We start from the raw sequence: 19,995 nt of genomic DNA, 5'->3' as shown, positions 1-19,995 counted from the left end.
CTTGATTTTCAGACCTTTGTATCGAATGGTGTAGGTTTTATGCTGCGCAAAGATTCAATCAGTTTAATTTTGGCCATTACAAGAAGTGGGTTAATGATGTAGACAAATGCTCATGTACCCTTTACAGCTCATTTTATACAATGTTATTACCAAAGAAGAAAAAAGCCAGTCGGTCACTCAATAGTGTCTGACGGTGAAGTCTAGCAAGTAAACAGGTTTCCTTTCATAATTTGATTATTAGGACACTGCCTACATTTAAATTTCACAGATAGGACATACATGACATATTCATAATTCCTGCAAAGTCCAAATGAAGTGACAAACTTTGGTCAAGAATTGAGTTGTTCAATGTATATCTGTATAAGGCGCTTGACTGGAGATGCGAAGGTCGAGGGTTCGAATCCCGACACAGCACTAATATCCTTTGACAAGATATTAACCTACACTTGCTACTCTCCACCCAGGTGTTAAAATGGGTACCCGGTAGGATGCGACTGCCATTGTTGGTCAAACAGTTTTTAAGCGTCAAGTAACGCCTGGCTGGAATGCTCCCCAGGGAGTGGAGATTGTGCAGACAGTGTGTGCGCGGAAGCACTGAATCCAATGACCGGGGTAATAGTATATCTGTAAAGCGCTTAGAGACATTTGTATTAAGAGCTATATAAGCGGAATATTAATATTAGCCTGGTCCCAGCACTTTGAAAAGTAGTTCTTTCTCCACAACCACAATTTGTTATAGCAGTACGACAATACGGTAGATATACGACAGAGGTTTGAAGAGGCTTGCATCACGGCAAGTGAAAAGCTAATACCAAAACACTGATTGTGAAGAGAGAACTGCATTAAATCATCTAACAGATGGTCCTTCTCTTTAGTCCCAGTACTTTGTAAATACCGGCAGTAAAATACAACTTGTATCTGTACTATGCAGATTTAACAGTACATGTATCATTACAATTACATTTGCGAAAATGTGCCAATACAATGACGAAGTGTACATGTAGATCACTAGCTTTTTTTATGAACCCTTTTGATTATTTATCTTGTACTAAAAAGTGTCGGGTTGAGACACAACTTTTTGTAGATTTGCTGTAGAGAAAGTGTTGGGTAAACTGGACTCTACACTTTGGTGAAATTGAAGGGTGTACATTATTTCACAAACATTTTCATCCGACCCTTTCAGAATTAGGGCTCAATAATCAACAAAAGTTCATGTAACCCGCCAACCAGACCCAATGGAATGAAGTAAGCCCGCATTTCCTTCTTGACGTGGACCATTTTTTGTAAACAAAAGGGACTACATGATTCCAGACGTACGTGATCTTTGATCGTTGCATGTCTTTCGAAAATCAATACATCCATATCTTCTGTAATACTGGAGTCTAGAGCATGCTCCATTCATCAAACAGTTTTAACACTGTCCAGTGGTATACGTGTACTTATTGCATTGTTTGTGTTGTACTCTTGTAATGACATTGCGTCTCTGAGGGCGTAAAGCCTTGCGTAAGATTTGTCACACGTGGCGTGGGTGAGGGCTGGGAAGTACTGGCGATAGATGGCATAGGCAACGGCAAGACCAAGTAGAGACCCAGCTATAACATCTATGAGAGAACACAGTTACAGACCTTTAAATTGAAATAACTACTAATTCTATTTATAGTACATTCAAAATTAGCCATATGTTTTCAGTGATAAATTGGCAATTTTTACCCCAATATTGGTAAAGTTTGATTTAAGATGCACAAGACTTTGTCAGAGAAATAAAAGCGTAAGAAATACATAAATGTATATTAATGTTGCCAATCTTGAGATAAAAAACTGATTTATTATATGATCCTTGTACATCTCTGACCCCCCCCCCCCCAAAAAAAAAAAAAAATTAAAAATCTCAATTTGGTGCCATTGTGGGTGGGGGTTACATGTGTTAATTAAATGTAACCAGATTTTTACTTGAGTGGGGCATGTGTTGCCCTACGCCCCGCCTCAACCCCCCCCCCCCCATCTCTTACTGATAATATTTATCTCGCAAGAAAGCTTCAGTACTTATTGGCTCCACAACCATCACTGTTGCTCTCTAATGACCTTCAGTATTATGCTATGTATATCATCTATATGCACAACATTAATTTACCTTCATAGTGATGCCTGTAGTCAGCTGTTCTTGATAACGCAACCATGAGGGCAACATATAGGGGAGCTAATGTTACCAGTATCCTCCAGCCTACGCCTCGACCTCGACTCTCAAATGTGTGTAGTTTTCCAGCCAGGTAAAAGGCAGTGAAGCCAAAGGCACAAAATGAAACTGCACGAAACAAAAAGTCAAAAGAAAAGACATACGGTAACCATCACATTGCTGGCAAGGTACCGGGGTATATGTTTTTTTAATGTCAATTTGACAGAAGAGAATCAAAAACACAAAAAGAGCAAGTTTGTGTGTTTGACCTCTATTGTACGAGTTACCTATATCCATCAAAGCTGATGGCAATGAGTTGGTATATTACACACTGATAATGCAATTTGGGTCATGGTACCAGATTGGTTTTCGATGGATTACTGAAATTCAGTCAAATTCTGATTTTCCCTGCATAAAGAACAGCTGCAGGAAGGAAGCCAAAAATATGGTAACTAAAAATCCTACTCACATGAGGAATGTCCACTAGGAAAGCTCTTTCTGCCTTCATTGATTGTATCTAAATCTCCTGTACATTTGAGATCTGTTGTCATCACGCCATTGGGAAAACAGCGATAAAAGAAGTCTGGCCGTGGTCTGCGATGTGAAGAAAACAATGAAAAATGTCAGGCATTTGTTATTCATGAACTGACCATGGACCATGGTTAGGAGCCAGAGCATATAACACTGAGTTCCCATAGGACATATATTTATTCAGATGGTCATATCTCAGCCAATACTTAACATATTCAATTGGTTTTCGACATTTTGACATTATTTTTGATGCTCCTTCGGAAAATGAAGAAAAAATTGAGAAATTCTGAAAATAGATTTTTATGACGTCACAGCTTCGGTACTCTTTGGTAACTACCATGGAAACCTTGATTTTGATTGGCTGTTGAGCCCTGTAACCAGCGCCGTATAAGCCGAACCCTCAACTTTGACATTTCATAGAGGAAAAAAAAAAGGACCAAACAAAAATAATCGTAATTTTCTTGTAGAACACTATTTTTGATACCAAATTCATCAATCTTCTTATAAATTTTCAAGAAGTTTACCTCAAAAATGATCGTAATTTAGCAGATCTTTAAAGATTTTAAATCTAGTACTGTATCGCACGCAGAGTTGGTATCCTACATATACCCCTACCACGATGTGCGGTGTAATCCGGAATTGCGACTTCGACCTGTAACGGTCTGTCCCTTCTTTTACTTTTTGACAATGCAATGGTACAGACTTAGATCTAGATCTATCGGCAGATTTTATTATAAAAATAAGTTATGCTGTTTATTTTCATCTTCATGTCAACAATGCAACATAAACTTGTCAGTAAGTTGTGTGGAGTTATTCTAGAATTGTCCTGTACCATTGTCTAGTCATCCTAGTCCCATATGTTCAAATGGACGTTCTGTTTTGACTGCTGAATTTTGTTGTTGTTGCGCAAAGGCCGCACCCCGACTTTTTGATATTTTTTCTTCCGAAAATACTGCGGCCTTATCGCCGGCAAATACGGTAGTTGCCATTGATGACAAAATACCATCAATGGTAAGTTTTATGCCACGGGGGCCCTGGTAGGAAGGAATTCCTTGATTGCTTGTGGACCTCATCAGGGATGCTCAGCAAAAGCCAGGATAATAACTCTAGAAGAAGCATCAGCATTCAGTGCTCATCATTGTAACCAGTTCTTAATACTTAAATCGAAAGCTCTCTCTCACTCTGAAGAATTTTTTCCATTCCTTACCTTGCAATAATTAACTTGATACTATTGGTGAGCACTCCATCTAAAAGCTCAGCAAGCGAGCAAGCTGTAAGATGAAATGATAAAATACATGAAAACACTTAAGTCAATAAAATGCAAGCAAAGCATTGAAAGCATACATGTACAAACAATCATGAGTTTTGTATACAGCAACAAAAAAGCTTTAATGAAGTGTTCTGAGCAATTAATGCATAAAGCCTCTTGCAAATTTACGAATTTATAATTATTTCAACTCCAAGAAATATGAAACATGAATAATAAACATACCCACCGACCACCGTCCCAACAAAAAAAAAACACAAACACACACACACACCTTCCATCAACCTTACTGGGTCTTAACCTGATTCTCGGGGGTAAAAAAGGGAAAGAGCCTCTTATACATGTATTACTATTATTATTATTGCAACAATTACGTCACGATCAACTGTCAATAAACATTAACATAATTCACTCTCCACAAACATCGATATTTAATCTTCTGAAGTGAAAACTTTCTTTGGGGAATGCGTTTTACATACATGTACAGTATATATATATTTTTAATGTAATAATTTAGTCGGCTCAATATTATTCGTAAAATAAAACAGTATATCACTTCACAAAAATGTTAGTTCAAAGGTAAATTTATAGGGTCATAAAACAATGAAGTTTACCTAAAACAGCATGTAGAAAATCAAGTCTATCTTTCCTCATAAGACTAAAGATTGTTATAACACAAAGCGGCACCAGGATAGCAGAGCTCTGCGGGGGAGAGAGAGAGAGAGAGAGAGAGATGTTACACAACAAGGCATAGACTTAAAAATAACATCCTAGTTGTTACAATACTGTGCAGAGTGGAGGTTCTTGTATAATAACCATTTCTCTTCCATTTTTTAAAAATCTCTGACCTTTGACCTCATAAAGATTAAATTTAGAAATATGTTACGAACTGTGGCATGGACTTATAGTTACAAATAACCCTGTAAGTTGGAGCTTTGATCAGATCGGAAGATCAGAGCGACACCCTCGCACCTGTGATCGGTATCGGCAAAAATTACTGGCATTTTTTTTTTTATTATTCTTTTTAATGCTGAAAATTTTTAAGTCTTGGGCTATCAAATGCTTTACAAAATGCATAGCTGGGATTATTTTGTCATTTGGAGTTGTAGACCATGTTTGTTGATATTCAGTGCCTTTTCATGACCATGAAATTCATAATATTGGTCTAAGAGAAGAGGCAAAACATGTGGGCCGCTATCTTGGATTATAATGTAGGCATGCTCACCTGATCGGCTCAAGACGGCCCCCGATCCGATGATTGGTTACAGGCCTAGTCACAAATAACATCCTAATTGTTACAATACTGTGCAGAGAGTGGGGGTTCTCGTATATTAAACCATGCACATCTCTTCTATTTCTTATCTCTGACCTTTGACCTCATAAAGGGTAACTTTAGAAATATCTTTTACATGGTTGCATGTACTTACAAATAGCATCCTTGTCGTTACAGTGCTGTGCACAGAGTGGGGGTTCTTGTATAACCACATCTCTTCTGGCTGTATTACTCGTTGAAATGGGTCAAGCTCCTCAGTAATTCTGTTTAATTGAAAGACAAAAAAATAAGTAAACCAAAGGCATGTTAATAAGTCTGTATCTCATCTTGGTTTGAAAGATCTATCCCTCTGACATCAGATGGATAGATCTATCAAACTTTCCCATTTTGACACAAGAAAAATAGCTATTTTGTGGTGTATTCAAGACGATAAATTGGTACTGCTGACTTTTGAGTTAACAATTATATAGCAAAAGTTGCAACACAATCTTCTTTACTGGTTGTGCTGGTGGACTATTGCAGAGATTGTAATAAATAGGGTCACAAAGGGTCATAGTCATGACTCGTAGGAATTGGTAGAACGACGATGACGATTGAGGTGAAAAGAGCAAACCAAAAGCCAAACACAAAAATGACAAATGCAGAATTAATTTAGAATAGAAGTTGCAGTGTTGTACACTGACAGTCATAGAAAAGTGCACATTATAATTTATATAATTAAAAAGAGAGCTTCTGCACTTACAGTAATTACTAATACTAGATGTTCTATTTTTGGAACACACAAATTTACATCAGAGCAATCAGCAATCATGCCAAACTGCCAATTAACTTTTGTTAATGCGGTTACCTCACACAAACATCTTGGGATTAATATTCTCAAGTGATCTCTCTTGGAGTAAACATATCCAATCAATGATTTCCTGATGTGCGTCGGATTGCAAACTCCAGAAATACAACCGTCCTTCAACGATTATACTGTACCATATGTAGATCGACCTGTCATTGATTGAATACAATATCCCAGTTTGGTTGCCACACCAAAAAACCATATCTTAGCTCTTGGGGCTATTCAAAGACGATTTACTCGTTCTTGTTTTCCATACCACATTTCTAACACTCTTACATGTACATACGAGCAACGTCTTGAGAAGCTAGCTTCACCACGAATCGTCTCATTTATTTGACATGTCATTTGTTGTAAAATGCATCCGTAGTTGTCATGATGTACCAGATTATGTTCTTCCCATTCCCAGTTCAAGACGCTCCCATAGTCTTTTCTTCAACCATCAACTTGCAAGATCAAATGCTCTGAAATTTTCATGCTTTTATGCCTTTCCTAGGTTCTGGGATACTTTACCTGAAGGGATCAGGGATCTGTATGTGGGGACCTCTACTGTATGTTGCCTCGTTTTAGTGCGCTGAGAGGTTTGCTCTTTGAGCAGTCTCCCATTGAGAGGGCATTCTGATGTAGGTGTTGGAATTTGGTTCGGTTCGGTTTCGCTAGTTTGCTTAAATTTAATTAATTAGTTGAATTGAATTGGATTGAATTCTAGCACTTGTGTCGTAGCGCCTTTTCAGTGACTGGCTGTTCAGGGAGTATAAGCTTCTTGGCGCGTTCAGGCAGGGTGGTGTGGAGGTCTCTTCACACAGATCTCTGATCCCTTGAGGTATTACGAATTACATTAAATTGAATTATGTTATGTTATTAATACTTCTTAAATCTATTCAAATGTTACAACAGCGGACTTGGAGAACCTCATGACAGAATGGAAATTCTTTTAGGTAATCCTCAGGCGTCTGCTGGTGGCACTTTTACTGTGACTGTCTTGTATTTGTAACTCTTTTAGTTTCATGTTATGCCCTGTGTTGTCATTTCTGTTTCATTTATAGATCTACATGAAGATCTACATGGAAATCAAATAAATAACAAATAAAAAAAGGAATGAATTGCACAAAATGTATAAAATTACTACCAAGTTAAGTTTAACATTTAATTCGAAAAAATTATTAAAGTTTAATTTAAAACATTACAATTAAGCCTAGACTAGTCTAGATCTAGCCTAGATCTAGACCCCTACTAGACCGAATTTTCCGTCTCTTTCGTTCGTTAGCCTCTTATTGGGGTAGGGTCGGCCGGCTCTCTCTTTAGAGACGGAAACCGTCTAGGCCTATACACATTCCCTTGATAAAGCCACGGCCATTTCAGGTCGTAGCGTTTTGCCCCCAAAATCCCCCAAAATGTCATTTTACCTTGTGTACAGAAAAACTGTGCGCTATCTACACGTTCGTAATGGCGTTATCACAGTTTTTCCTTCGTAATCATTTTGCCTTCGGCGTAGACTAGAAGGGATGTGATTGATTTAGATGACTCCGGCAGCGAGAGTTTATACACGGCTTGCAAGATTTTCAACATGGATGTCGATTTTGACCCATAATTTCCTTAAAAGGGACCATTAAACGGATTATTTCAATCAAGTTAGTAAGTGGAACCGATGTATTATAGCCTAGGCCTAATTTACATTTGGATATACACGAGGTAAAATGACATTTTGGGGGATTTTGGGGGCAAAACGCTACGACCTGAAATGGCCGTGGCGTTATCAAGGGAATGTGTATAGACGGTTTCCGTCTCTAAAGAGAGAGCCGGCCGACCCTACCCCAATAAGAGGCTAACGAACGAAAGAGACGGAAAATTCGGTCTAGACCCCTACCTGTATGTCTTTTTCAAGTTTTGATTAACAATCATGATCAGTGACAATGAAAATTAAAACTTCATGGAAAATAAACTTACAAGAAGGCAATCAAGAGGAATATCCTGACGAGCAATTCTAAGATCATGTTAGCAGCATGAGTATTGATGTGACATCGACAAGACAACATAATTGTCGACTATTTAAAGCTCAAATTTTGTGCTGAAATCTGTTCTGTTCTGTGCTGTGTGCATGCTGCTGCTGCTTGCATGGCAGTGACAATGGCATATCAGACACTTCATACACTGTCCACGTGTACAATACACACGGCTTGTGCATAATGTAAACAGTACACAGCTGACTCTTGTTTATGCTAGTTTTAATAAAGGAAACAAGATATAACGTTAATATTTATTTCACAATATTTTAAACCAAAATAGATTTATAACACAATAATTTTTTTTATACATAACATGTATCTAAAAAAAATTGAAATAGTCGGACAAATTTTATACTTATATAGGAAACTACTATTAAAATGTTTTTTATTATTGATATAGGCTAAAAACGTGTTGGCGATTTTTAGCCAAGATTTGGGCGAGATTCTTTTCCTCTCAGCTGCATGGGCGGGGCTTTTTTAATATTCTCATTTTAGAAACTTTATTATTTCTTTGTTTGAAAATAATGTATTAATATAATATATATCATATAAAACTTAAAATTGTTATTTTTTTTTTAAAATATCACATTAGTTTATTTAACTCTAGAGTCTATAGTTTTTGTACAAAATAGCTATGATATAAATATGTAAGGCTGAAATCAAGCTAGAAATTATCCTGCTATGAAATACCTCCATTCATTTTATGAGTTGTTTACATTTTCCTGGAATGGCGATTAATATTGTTCATCTCTGAAACAGATACAGATCAGAAGGGAACTTTGTTATCATGGAAATCCAAGGACAAGGTAATAATTGCAGTACTGGGTATAATGTTTATCGACGAGTACGACTTATACATCTTTGATTTTGATTGTGCAACTTGAAAGTCTGCATGATCATGATCCGGCATTCCAGTGAATACTGAAAATAGTAAGAGGCGCCTCGCCTCGGATCGGACGAGGCGAGGCGAGGCGGGCGGGCCTCGACTGCCGAGAGTGAAGGATGAAATGGGATTATGGGAAGGGAAACTCATGAGAATGTCATGGAACTGGAGGAGAGTTAATGAAACACTAATGAAAGCTAGATATATTGTCCTCTATATACTACATGTAGATCTAGTACTTTTGTCGAACTAGATCGATCTATGCCTAGAATTTAAAAAAAGAAGGAATTTAACAACTAATTAGGTGTCAATTACTCGACTGAGTTGACTCTAGTCTAGATTCTAGATCTAGAAGTTAGAACAACTATCAATAGAACCTCAAGTAGAAGTTGAACTTTGTCATGTTTGTAAGTTGCAGTGTGGGAAGGAGAAATTCATTTTCTAAAGACAAACTAAAAAGAAAATTATTACTTAAAAAATAATATCAGCATAAACTAAAATGTGGAATAACGGGATATGTGAAAGTCATCACCTTGAACTTTGAAGCAGCACTTGCACTGCACTGGAAGAAGAAGAAGAAACTTTCTACATCAAGTACAAACAAAAACAAGATTTTTTATTTTAATGAGCTAGCATAGCTAGCTGCACAGTGACAATGTGAACAAAATATATGGATGATTGTATTACTAGGAGGAAAAAGGAGATTATGAAGGAGAAGGAAGAGGAGGAAGGAAACAAGAAGAGAAGAAGGAAGAGTAGGAAGAAGAAGAAGAAGAGGAGGAGGAGGAGGATCAGGAGGAGGAGGAGGAGGAGGAGGAGGAGGAGGAGGAGGAGGAGGAAGAGGAGGAGGAAGAGGAGGAGGAAGAGGAAGAAGAGGAGGAGGAGGAGAAGGAGGAGGAGGAGGAGGAGGAGGAGGAGGAGGAGGAGGAGGAGGAGGAAGAGGAATAAGAGGAGGAGGAGGAGGAGAAGGAGGAGGAGGAGGAGGAGGAGGAGGAGGAGGAGGAGGAGGAGGAGGAAGAGTCACAGTATCGGCTTACAATTACAATGAAAAAAGAAAGTCATATTTTGTGTGTACATGTAGGCGCTTGCAAGTAAGTCAGCGGGCTGTGATTTTGCCATCTGTATGATCTGGAGTAGTATTTAAAGTAACAGGTGCACATTCCAAAACAGATTCTTATAGAACAGCTGAGTGTAATTAGTTACAGATAAGCAGAAGGGCCTAATCCTAAAATCCTAAGTTGTGAAAATAAGATGTTATATTATCTTGCATATGTAGTTTTGAAATGTACATTAATGTACATAACAACAATACATTTGAAGGAATATTAACACGAGGAAAAAGAAATGAAAATTGAGTTAGAGCAGCAAAGGCACAAGCTCTGCAATGAAATTTAGAAGAGAAGGGATGTTGAGAGAGAGAGAGAGAGAGAGAGAGAGATAGAGAAAGAGGAGATCCATGCATGTACATAAATCCACATATGCCTGGAGAGAGAGAGAAAGAAAACATTTAAGTTAATAATAAATAATAATTAGATCAAATATAGTGCAGCTACTATATACTGTGCTGTGATGAAAACAAAACTTCTTACAGTGTCAGACACACAACAACAAATAATCTATTCAAAAGCTCCTGAAAACAAGTGCGTCTTCATAAAAACTTTTTGAATGTGTAGTGGCAGGCAGATAATCACTTTAAAAAACCATAACATAAAAGCCTCGCATTTATTAACCTTTTGGCTTAAAAAAACTTTGAAATGCCTTGTCATCTCCTTGAATCATTAAAAATTAGCAGTTAATTGATACTATTCTCTGAATTTATTCATGGTTAAACAATAATGATTTTGCAGTGTTCCTTGTTTTATTGATCTCAAAACAGTCATTTATTGCCTTCTGTATTCTTTGTATCTACTTTTTTTTCACAGATGAGTTGAGAGATCCGACATTAGAAGAGCTTGGTTTACATCCCCACTGTCTGAACTGCATCACCAAACGCTGTAACGTCTCTGTTCAACCGGGGGTATCATGTGCACATATCTACTGCCCATTCAAGTGAGTCGATAATTCAACACACCGGGTACTTCACCTGGGTGGAGAGAGAGACAAGTTTATATTGATGTCTTGAACCCATTACTGTGTTGTCTACAATAATATTGACAAAACATTTCTTTTTTTTAAGGATACAAAGCACTTACCGTAATACTGTTTATACTCCAGCTTTATCTGAGCTGTCATTAACGTGCTCCAGCTTTTATGGAATTTCTTCCTGCCATACCCTTAACTTGACCTGGGTTGAGAATGGCAATGTAAATTAATGGCTTGCCAAAGGACATTAGTACCATTGCAGGGTTGTGAACCCTGTGACCTATATTCTGGTTACATGTCACCTATCCAGGAGAAAAACAAGGTTACCCTATAAAGTATTGAGGTAAAAAGTAGAATATTCTGATGTGTCAAAACTAATCTTAGGTAGATTTTTTTTTTTTCTGATTTGTAAAAAAAACCACAGTAACTACAGTGGCCGGTTAGTTGATTCCTATCAGCAATGACAAATTTGCCATAAATAAAACTTTTTTTTTTAAACAGGTGTGGTGCCTATTTTCATCAGTGCAAGGCCGATGACCACAGCGAGTTATGTCAAAATGTCAAGACAGAGTGTCTGAACTCTAAACTTGGTTGCCAGGCGATAATGAGACGCGCTCTATGCATCAACCATCTCCAGCAGTGCCCTGCCCATGTCATCATGTGTGGCCAGGTATGGAAATGTAATTTCAATTTATGTAGGGGCCCAAGTCAGGATGAACTCTGTTCTTAAAGGTACTACTTTTATGTCCCATTTGCAGGCCAAAAATATGAAAAGGTTAAATTCCAATGGCATTTCAAAGATAATACTAGTTTAGAACTTCCCTACAAAAAAGGGAGCTTGAAAATGTCTTTAATTGGGAAAATGACGACTATTAGTTGTCGAATCGACTTAAGAGCTATAGAGCCAGTAAGTAATTGTACCGAATGGTCATACGTTTTATGCTGCGCAAAGATTCAATCAGTTTAATCTTGGCCATCACAAGAAGTGAGTTATTGATGTAGACAACATGCTCATGTACCCTTTACAGCTCATTGTATGTATGTTATTACCAAAGAAGATAAAAAGCCAGTCAGTCACTCAATAGTGTCTGACAATGAAGTCTAGCAAGTAAACGGTTTCCTTGCATAATTTGAATATTAGGATACTACTATCGTTTAAATTTCACAGATAGGACATACATGACATATTCATAATTCCTGCAAATTTCTACAAAATTTGATGTTGGCTCCAAGAAGATGACCATTAATTGTCATCATTTCATTTAAATTGGGTTTGTGGATACAGAGATGACTGTCAGGCTAGTCCAAGCCACGAATTGAACAATACTTGAGAAAAATATGTTAGATGAAAATAGATGACATTCATTGAAAAATGTGTTCCAACATTGTGAAGTTTAATATTAGATGAGGTCTTTAAGGAAACACTCCCTTGATTTACATGTGTACATGTGCATGTACATTATAATCAAACTATCAAACTGGTCATTAGACAGAATCATCAAGAGACTATGTGAAAAATCAAACAAATTGCTTAGGTGGCATGGATAGAGGATAAATAAGATGTATAGACAAAGTGGGATTAGACATTAAGCCACCAGATTATGGTTGGGGATTAATCAAGGTTCAGGTTAGGATCATGGTTCGTATTGTGGTTAGGGATAAGTAAAGGTTTGGGTTAGGATCAGGGTCAGGATTATGGTGAGAGATTAGTCAAGGTTCAGGTTAGGATCATGGTTTTTGGTTAGTTAGGGTCAGGATCAGGATCAGGATCAGTCAAGGTTTAGGTTACCCAGGACCAAAATCCAATTGAAACCATGCAGTTGAATTCTCCAACTGGTTTCAATTGGAATACAAAATTTCCAGTTGAAACCAATTGCCGAACTGGAAAATATTGTTATGGGTACTCATTTCCAGTTCAACAAATAAGAATTAAGTGCAACTGGAACCAGTAAGATAGGTTCATGGTCAGGATTATGGATAGGGATTAGTCAAGGTTCAGGTTAGGATCAGTGTTTTTGGTTAGTTAGGGTTAGGGTCAGCATCAGAATTATGATTAGGAACAGAATTATAGTAAAGGTTCGGGTTAGGGTCAGGTTTAGTGTAATGGTTACATGTGTAGTGGTTATAACATGTATACTGTGGTTGTCTCTTGCAATCTCTGTTTTTGTATCTTCTCTTGAATAGTCGATAGCAAGAGATGACTATGAGAGTCACTTTTGTGATGGTCATGATCATGAGTGTGAGCCTGTCCTTGGGGTGTGGAAGGAGCAACGTAGAGCCTTGATGGAACCTGCAGAACCTGCAGAGGAAACAGCGGGGTCAGCAGAGGTCGGGTCAAAGGGCAAAGAGGAGAAAGAAGGGGATGGCGTGGTTGAGAAGAAGGATGAAACGGACAGTGCAGGGAAGAAAGATGGTGAGAGAAGTAAATTAGTTTTCCTAAGTTTACTTTTTACCTGCTGTAAGTGCAAGGTTGGAATGATGCAAATTATGAAAAGTCTGCATTCTTCTTGAAATTCAACATGGTTGCATGTTGTTTTTAGGTTTTATACCCTGTATGTTGTGAAGCAGATTCTGTTTGAATATTAACCATGAAATATGGCACTATGATTTAGAACTTTTAGGGTCAAGAGGCCAGAGTCCAAAGATCAAAGGGTTTAGAGAGTGTAACAGATCTCAGTACAGTATTAGGTTACTGTAAAGACCAACTGAAGATATTTTGTACGAATTTGGCTCAAATGCTTTTTATCTTGTCAGGCTAGACTGATTAAATTTTGGATTCGAAAGGTCAAATATTATGTGGTGGCCAAACACGATTGACTATTAATTTAATAGGTGGGGCATATTGTGGACATACACAGTCACTATTTTTATGCAAAGTGTCCCCAAGTGTTGCTAATCTATCTACATTTTTTTTTATAATATATAGTTTTTCTTATATTGTATATGTTTAGAAGATGTAAAGTCCTCCTCAACGCCCAAGCCTCAGGATCCTCTCCACACCGTGCCCTGGCAGCTGAGGGATCAGGGGATGGAAGGAGAAGGGGAGCAAGACGGGGAAGACGAAACAACTGCTCCCCTCTCCCCTCCTCCTCTATCCCCTCCCCCCGTCTTGCCATCCCCAGATGAGTCTGTGCAACTCAGTCTCCTGCCTTACGGGATCCTCCAGGAGATTGGGCTCCACCTGGACCGGGAGTCACTCCATGAGCTTGCCCTCACTTCCCTCTTCTTCAGGGAAGTGGCCGCATCCCTCCTCCGGAAGAAGGGACTGGTGGAAACGAGATGGAAGAAAGAGGATGACAAATGGATGGAAGATGGAAGGGTAAGTTGGGGAGGGGATGAATAATTGAGAATTGAGTAGTGGTGAGATAAATGCATAGAGTGGTATTCTCGAACTTTAGTCCATGGTTTAATCCTCCGACTAAGTATGGAATGCCAAGTGTCCATATGAATATGTTTTTGAATAATTTAATCTGTCACTAAAATGTAATAACATAGTTAATAAAGAACAATATAACTATGAAATAATTATGTTATCATGGCAATTTAGGGACATATCAAATTATTCAAAAATATATTCAAGATAGGGTAGTCCCATATACGGTACATCTTTATGTGTACAGTGCTTGTAACTTTACCAAGACTGGGCCAAATTTTGTTATCATTTTGATGATTCCAGAACCTTGCAGTGCACACCAATACTTATATACTACTAGATGATCGAACTTTTCTGATCAATTCCACAATGTTTCTTTCACAATGGAATCGCATGACCAGAACTGGTCTATACCTTTAAGAAACAAAAGCTACTATAGTTGAAGAAAATTTGGTTTTTGATTTTTGATTTTTGATTTTTTTTTTTTTTTTTTTTTTTTTGATTTTTTTTTAACGCTTGCCCCAAACCATTATGCAGATTACATACAACTTGAGGCAAGACTATGTGGCCGAAGATCTGGGCCTCGGTCTTTTAAACAGTTGAGATTAATCACAACTTCTTTGTGATTGATATCAAATGCAGCTATGTACATAAGAGATAGGAGACTGCAAACTTGCGATTGATTGGCAGACTTGCTGTTGATTCAGATTCAAATCCAACCACATTATGAAATAATGCCTTGCAATGAATTGAATGGCAATTCACTGACCATAAACTAAAAACAATACTGAGTAAAATGATATACATGCCAAGGATAGAGCACCGAAGTGTGACGTCATATTAGCCAAAGTGTCGAGATAGCTGGTTCGAAACAATAGGGACTTTTAGATTTGCACGACGAAAACATGGACTGCTCGTGTGACATCCTTTTAAGGAAATTTGACGTCACTGCCAGTGCCTTAAAGGAGGTCATATTGCCTTAAAAGCATGTTACATGTCGCAGTCCACGTTCTCGTCGTGCAAATCTAAAAGTCCCTAATGGCGTTGTGATCACATCAGCACCAAAAATTGTTTTTGCCCTGCCCCAGCCCGTTGCTTGAATGATGTCGCGGTGAACCTCATGCACAGGCTCTGTTTATTGGAACCAGTGGCCGAGACAACAAGCAAATATGACGTTAGCATTTCGGTATCCTATTATATATTGCTACTGCAGTATTATAAGAATCATAAAAAAAACATTCTTATCAAACATGTTTTGAAGTGTGTGTACACATGGAACAATTAATTAATCAGAGCTGGAGTGTAAAAGATATGCAATTTAAAGGTTTGGAGCATAATCTACCTACATGTATTAAATTCCACATTTATAAACTGCTACCCAAGTATACTGAAAAGACCATGTACAGTACAAAAGAATGTATTATCCAATATTTTGTGTTTTCTTTTTCATTTTGTTTGTACCTCCTACAGATTTGGCGGTATGTCCCGGCACATCTCAAACCAGAACCGAAGGAAAGTTAGAGCTACGTACCGTACTCATATTTCATATTTGAAATATTCTTTTTAAATAAAAGATACGGGGAGAATAAAATAATTTGTAATTCAGAATTGTTAGTTTATTGAATTTGGTGTCTAGGCAACTATATATGAATGTAGATCTTAGGAATTAAAAGCAATATATTATATTTTTATGGTCCAAATACATATGGATGATCAGAACAGGCACAGTACTTACAGGATAATGTTTTAAGATTAGTCTTACAAATAGTTTTTAAAGATCTACATTTGCATGCTAACATCATGAGTTTGAAATATTTCAAAGGAGCAATTTTCTTGAAAGTGGCTTTATAATGACCGAGCAGGCCTCAATACTTATTCAATGACTTTTCCTCATCATGTGTGGTGAGTTTCAGTTCCTATTTTATAAACGGGTTATTTTTATACTGAGCACGTAAATGTCTTTGTTAATACCTCTGAAGTTAAGCCTTTTCATAGAATTTTGATTGTTAAAGCTGTAATGATTTAAAGTTCTTTGATTTAAGTATACTGGTAATGGAGAAAAATAAGGAATTACATGTACCATTATAATTTTGGAATCTTTCCATTTTGTCTTTTAAAATTGTAATAATGCATAATAAAATCAGATGAGGTATACCGTATGTAAATGACACTTTCTTAGCTTAATCTTTATTTATTTTAGAGCATTACACTTAGGACCCTCTCCAATGAAAATACAACTTTATATCAATGGAAAGCTGAATAAACGTAGAATACAAATACAATATAAATCTATCAAAATGTTGTCACTTTCAGTATTGCACAAAAGCAAATTAAAGTCTCATTTTCAACATCGCTCCTAATTACTGGTCAACGGGTCAAATTTGCTGCTATTACGATAACGACATAAGATGTGAACCCGGTCGGCTCGCCTATATAGCTGAAAAGATGAGCCTTGCTTGATTAATACAAAGTTATTATGAAAATGCGTACTCCACATAAGATGATGTCATCAAGTCGATTGCTAGTTTTTAGGTTGACAACTCCCGATTTTCAAAGCTTTAGATTTTAATTTTTCAGTGAGCAGTTACTCCTCTGACAAAAAAACTAAATAGCATTTACATTTGTAATCAATATTATTGTAATTTATGGCTTATAAGCTTTCCGTTGATATATTTATCTATCTATGATTCATCTGTCTCATTTTTTAATTCCGATAGGGTCTTTAACATTTGTATACATGTATTTATTTATACTCCTATCATAATGCACATTTAGCACAGTGTGTAGGTGTTTTGAGTGACCAATGGATATTTACTGTAATTTTATACATTTCTGAATTTTCATACAAGGTGCTATTTATTCTTAGATAAAATGTATTTTGGTTCTTATGTTTCTAGTCATAACATGTGTTCAAACTTTGCTGTAGTTTGATGGTTAGTTTTACCTGAATGTCAAGAAAGCATGTCTAAGTAAGCAACCAGGGGACCGACGGCTTTATGTACTCTCCGAGGGACTTGGTAAAGAGGATTGATGCCTTACCAACGAGCACTAAGACAATGACTTAGTTTCGAATCCGGGACCTAATGGGCCATCACATCTTCTTCATAGACTTTGGCCAGTTTTTATTGCAACAATAGAGGTGTCGTGATCGAGTGGATATGTCACCGGACTGTGGATCACGAGGTTCGTGGTTCGAGTCCCGCAGCGGCACTAATGTCCTTTGCGAAGACATTAATCTACTTTTGCCACACTCCACCCAGGTGAGATAAATGGGAACCTGGTAGGATTATTCCTTTAAATGCACTGTGCGCTGATAACGGCTGCCGGAGCTAAAGCTAGGGTAATAAGTTCCAAAGCTCTTTGAAAGCGCATAGAGAGTTAGAGACATTATTATCAGTAATCAAAGTGATGTCACATCATTTTGTTAGTGATGTCAAATTTCACACCCACTTATAAATTATTATCCTATGGAGACTTCAGTTAAAAATGTATATGCAGGAGAATTTACAACCAGCATCGCAATACTTGAAAACTTTGATTTGACCTACCGTATGTTCTTGTCGTCAGCAAAGATGCATATAGCCATGTATCTAGTCGAGCATGTTTTCTGAATTGTACAGTAATAGCATATTCGAATTGGTATTAAAAAGAAAAAAGGTTTTGGATGGAAGATTTCTGGCAAAGTTAGTATTTTGAGATATGTCAAAAGAGGAGTTGAAGTTATTTATTTAGACCATTTAATTAAACAAATGTACGGGAACCACACCCAGAAAGTATGGCATAAACATGCCATAACTATCTAATAATTTCCATTGGTGAAATATAATCCCATTGCTTGTTTACTTGGTTTGCCCTTTTACAAAACAAATTAGTGAATGATGATTGTCATTTCGAATCTTTTATATTTATCTTATTCGTGGCCTTAATGTATCATTTGTTAACCCAAATGTGTATAAAAGAAGTGCCAAAAGTGACTTAAATGAGAAATAGGAATTTGTATTGATTTGCAACTAATATGACATAATATTAGAATCTTAACAGGTTAGTTTTGTGTTCAAAGCATTGTATTTTTTATAATCTGGTAATGTACTTACAATATATTTGCACTTTCATACATGTACATTTTCCATGTAGTTGTACTAATTTATTTTAGAGAAATTATTTATTTGGCTGACCAAATGTATATGTTCATGTAGCATCGTTGGACGTATCTATACATGTGTCTAGGCAATTTATTTTACCTTTCCCGTAATTATATAAACCCAATTAAACTGTATCTGTAATTATAATTTAAATGATGTTTATATCTAAATTAACCACATTTTTTTGCATCAGGCTATTCATTATACAACAAAATTGAAATGATAGCAGTGATATCAAATGGACTTCCATCTACCCCCCCCCCCCCCGCCTTTTTTGAAAGTAAGGCTATCCTGTAGAGTTATTCTCTTTTGTGACAACTTCAAATGAATAAGTTATTGAAGAGGATACGACTATATTGGTGATTACTGTTGGATATTGATAAATTTATTAACCAATTATCAAGCATGTAGCCCCAAAACAGATTCCTTAGAGTGTTATGGGGTACATTCAGTTACTTGAATGACGATACAACAGTTATGTGCAATCATTCTTTAAAATGCAATAATAATGTAAAGACAAGTACATGAAATTGCCATTACGTTTATTGAAAATATGGAACTGCCATTTAAAAAGGTTACAAAGGTCTTCCAATAGTAGCAGAGAATACTAGTGGTAGTGCTATTTAATTGAACAACATTGTCGAAATATAAATTTATTAGTATTATAGATATCTTTATATGCTTTGTTTTGTATGTATTAATAATATTTATAAACTTGTGTTGGGAACCATATTTCGGGTTATGTCCGTCTTTCTGTTTTTTCTTCTCCAAATCTCAATCTTTCTTTATATATATATATATCTGTCTGTCTCTCTCTCTCTCTCTCTCTCTCTCTCTCTCTCTCTCTATATATATATATATATACATTGCCCTCTCTCTCTGCCCTCTCCATCTCCCTCCCCCTCTCTCTCTCTCTCTCTCTATTATATATATATATATATATATATATATATATATATATATATATATATATATATATATCTGCCGCTCCCCTTCTCCCCCTCTATCTGTCACTCTTTCTTTTTGCCCCTTTTTATAAGCACATACTCGGAGGTTGGAGAATATGAAGAGAGAGACTGACATATATCTAGAGAATGAAGGGGTGTAGAGAGAGAGAGAGAGAGAGAGAGGGGGGGAGAGAGAAAATAGTATAGGTCCATGGTGAGAGAGATGGAATGAGCGAGAGAGAGAGAGAGAGCAAAGAACTTGAAGAATTTTTTTTTTATCGAAATGTATAATAAAGGGAAGTGGGGGGGGGGGGGGTGGAGGGTTGTTTGTTCTTTCCATGACATTATAAAGAACAACAATATACCTCGTGCATATTAATAGTATGCATGAGGTAAATTGTTTCAATTTTTTCATCTATCTATTATCATATTTGGGACCAAAATCATGAATGAGAATTTATAGTCTAAATGTAC

The 19,995-nt window shown here is 36.8% G+C and overlaps 2 protein-coding genes across 2 annotated transcripts; one reads left to right on the top strand and one right to left on the bottom strand.

Annotated features, from left to right (window-relative positions):
* Positions 1 to 226: 226 nt before the first annotated feature.
* On the bottom strand, positions 227 to 8,260 carry LOC582470 (phospholipid phosphatase 5). Its single transcript, XM_782418.5, has 7 exons — positions 8,036 to 8,260; positions 5,399 to 5,507; positions 4,586 to 4,673; positions 3,912 to 3,975; positions 2,643 to 2,767; positions 2,132 to 2,302; positions 227 to 1,601 (listed from the first exon to the last, which is right to left on the bottom strand). Exons 1-7 carry the CDS (start codon positions 8,122 to 8,124, stop codon positions 1,402 to 1,404), a joined length of 846 nt encoding a protein of 281 aa, XP_787511.3. The 5' UTR covers positions 8,125 to 8,260; the 3' UTR covers positions 227 to 1,401.
* A 504-nt stretch (positions 8,261 to 8,764) lies between these two features.
* LOC100891085 (F-box only protein 30) lies at positions 8,765 to 16,493 on the top strand. The gene is made up of 6 exons (XM_030985516.1): positions 8,765 to 8,900; positions 10,900 to 11,026; positions 11,561 to 11,729; positions 13,244 to 13,472; positions 14,011 to 14,378; positions 15,903 to 16,493. The coding sequence occupies exons 1-6, from the start codon at positions 8,882 to 8,884 to the stop codon at positions 15,951 to 15,953; spliced, it is 963 nt and encodes a 320-aa protein (XP_030841376.1). The 5' UTR covers positions 8,765 to 8,881; the 3' UTR covers positions 15,954 to 16,493.
* The last annotated feature ends 3,502 nt before the right edge of the window (positions 16,494 to 19,995 follow it).

This window comes from Strongylocentrotus purpuratus, unplaced genomic scaffold (assembly GCF_000002235.5).
Source record: "Strongylocentrotus purpuratus isolate Spur 01 unplaced genomic scaffold, Spur_5.0 spur5_scaffold_15, whole genome shotgun sequence".
Taxonomy (NCBI): domain Eukaryota; kingdom Metazoa; phylum Echinodermata; class Echinoidea; order Camarodonta; family Strongylocentrotidae; genus Strongylocentrotus; species Strongylocentrotus purpuratus.
This window is presented reverse-complemented; position numbering and strand designations above follow the sequence as displayed.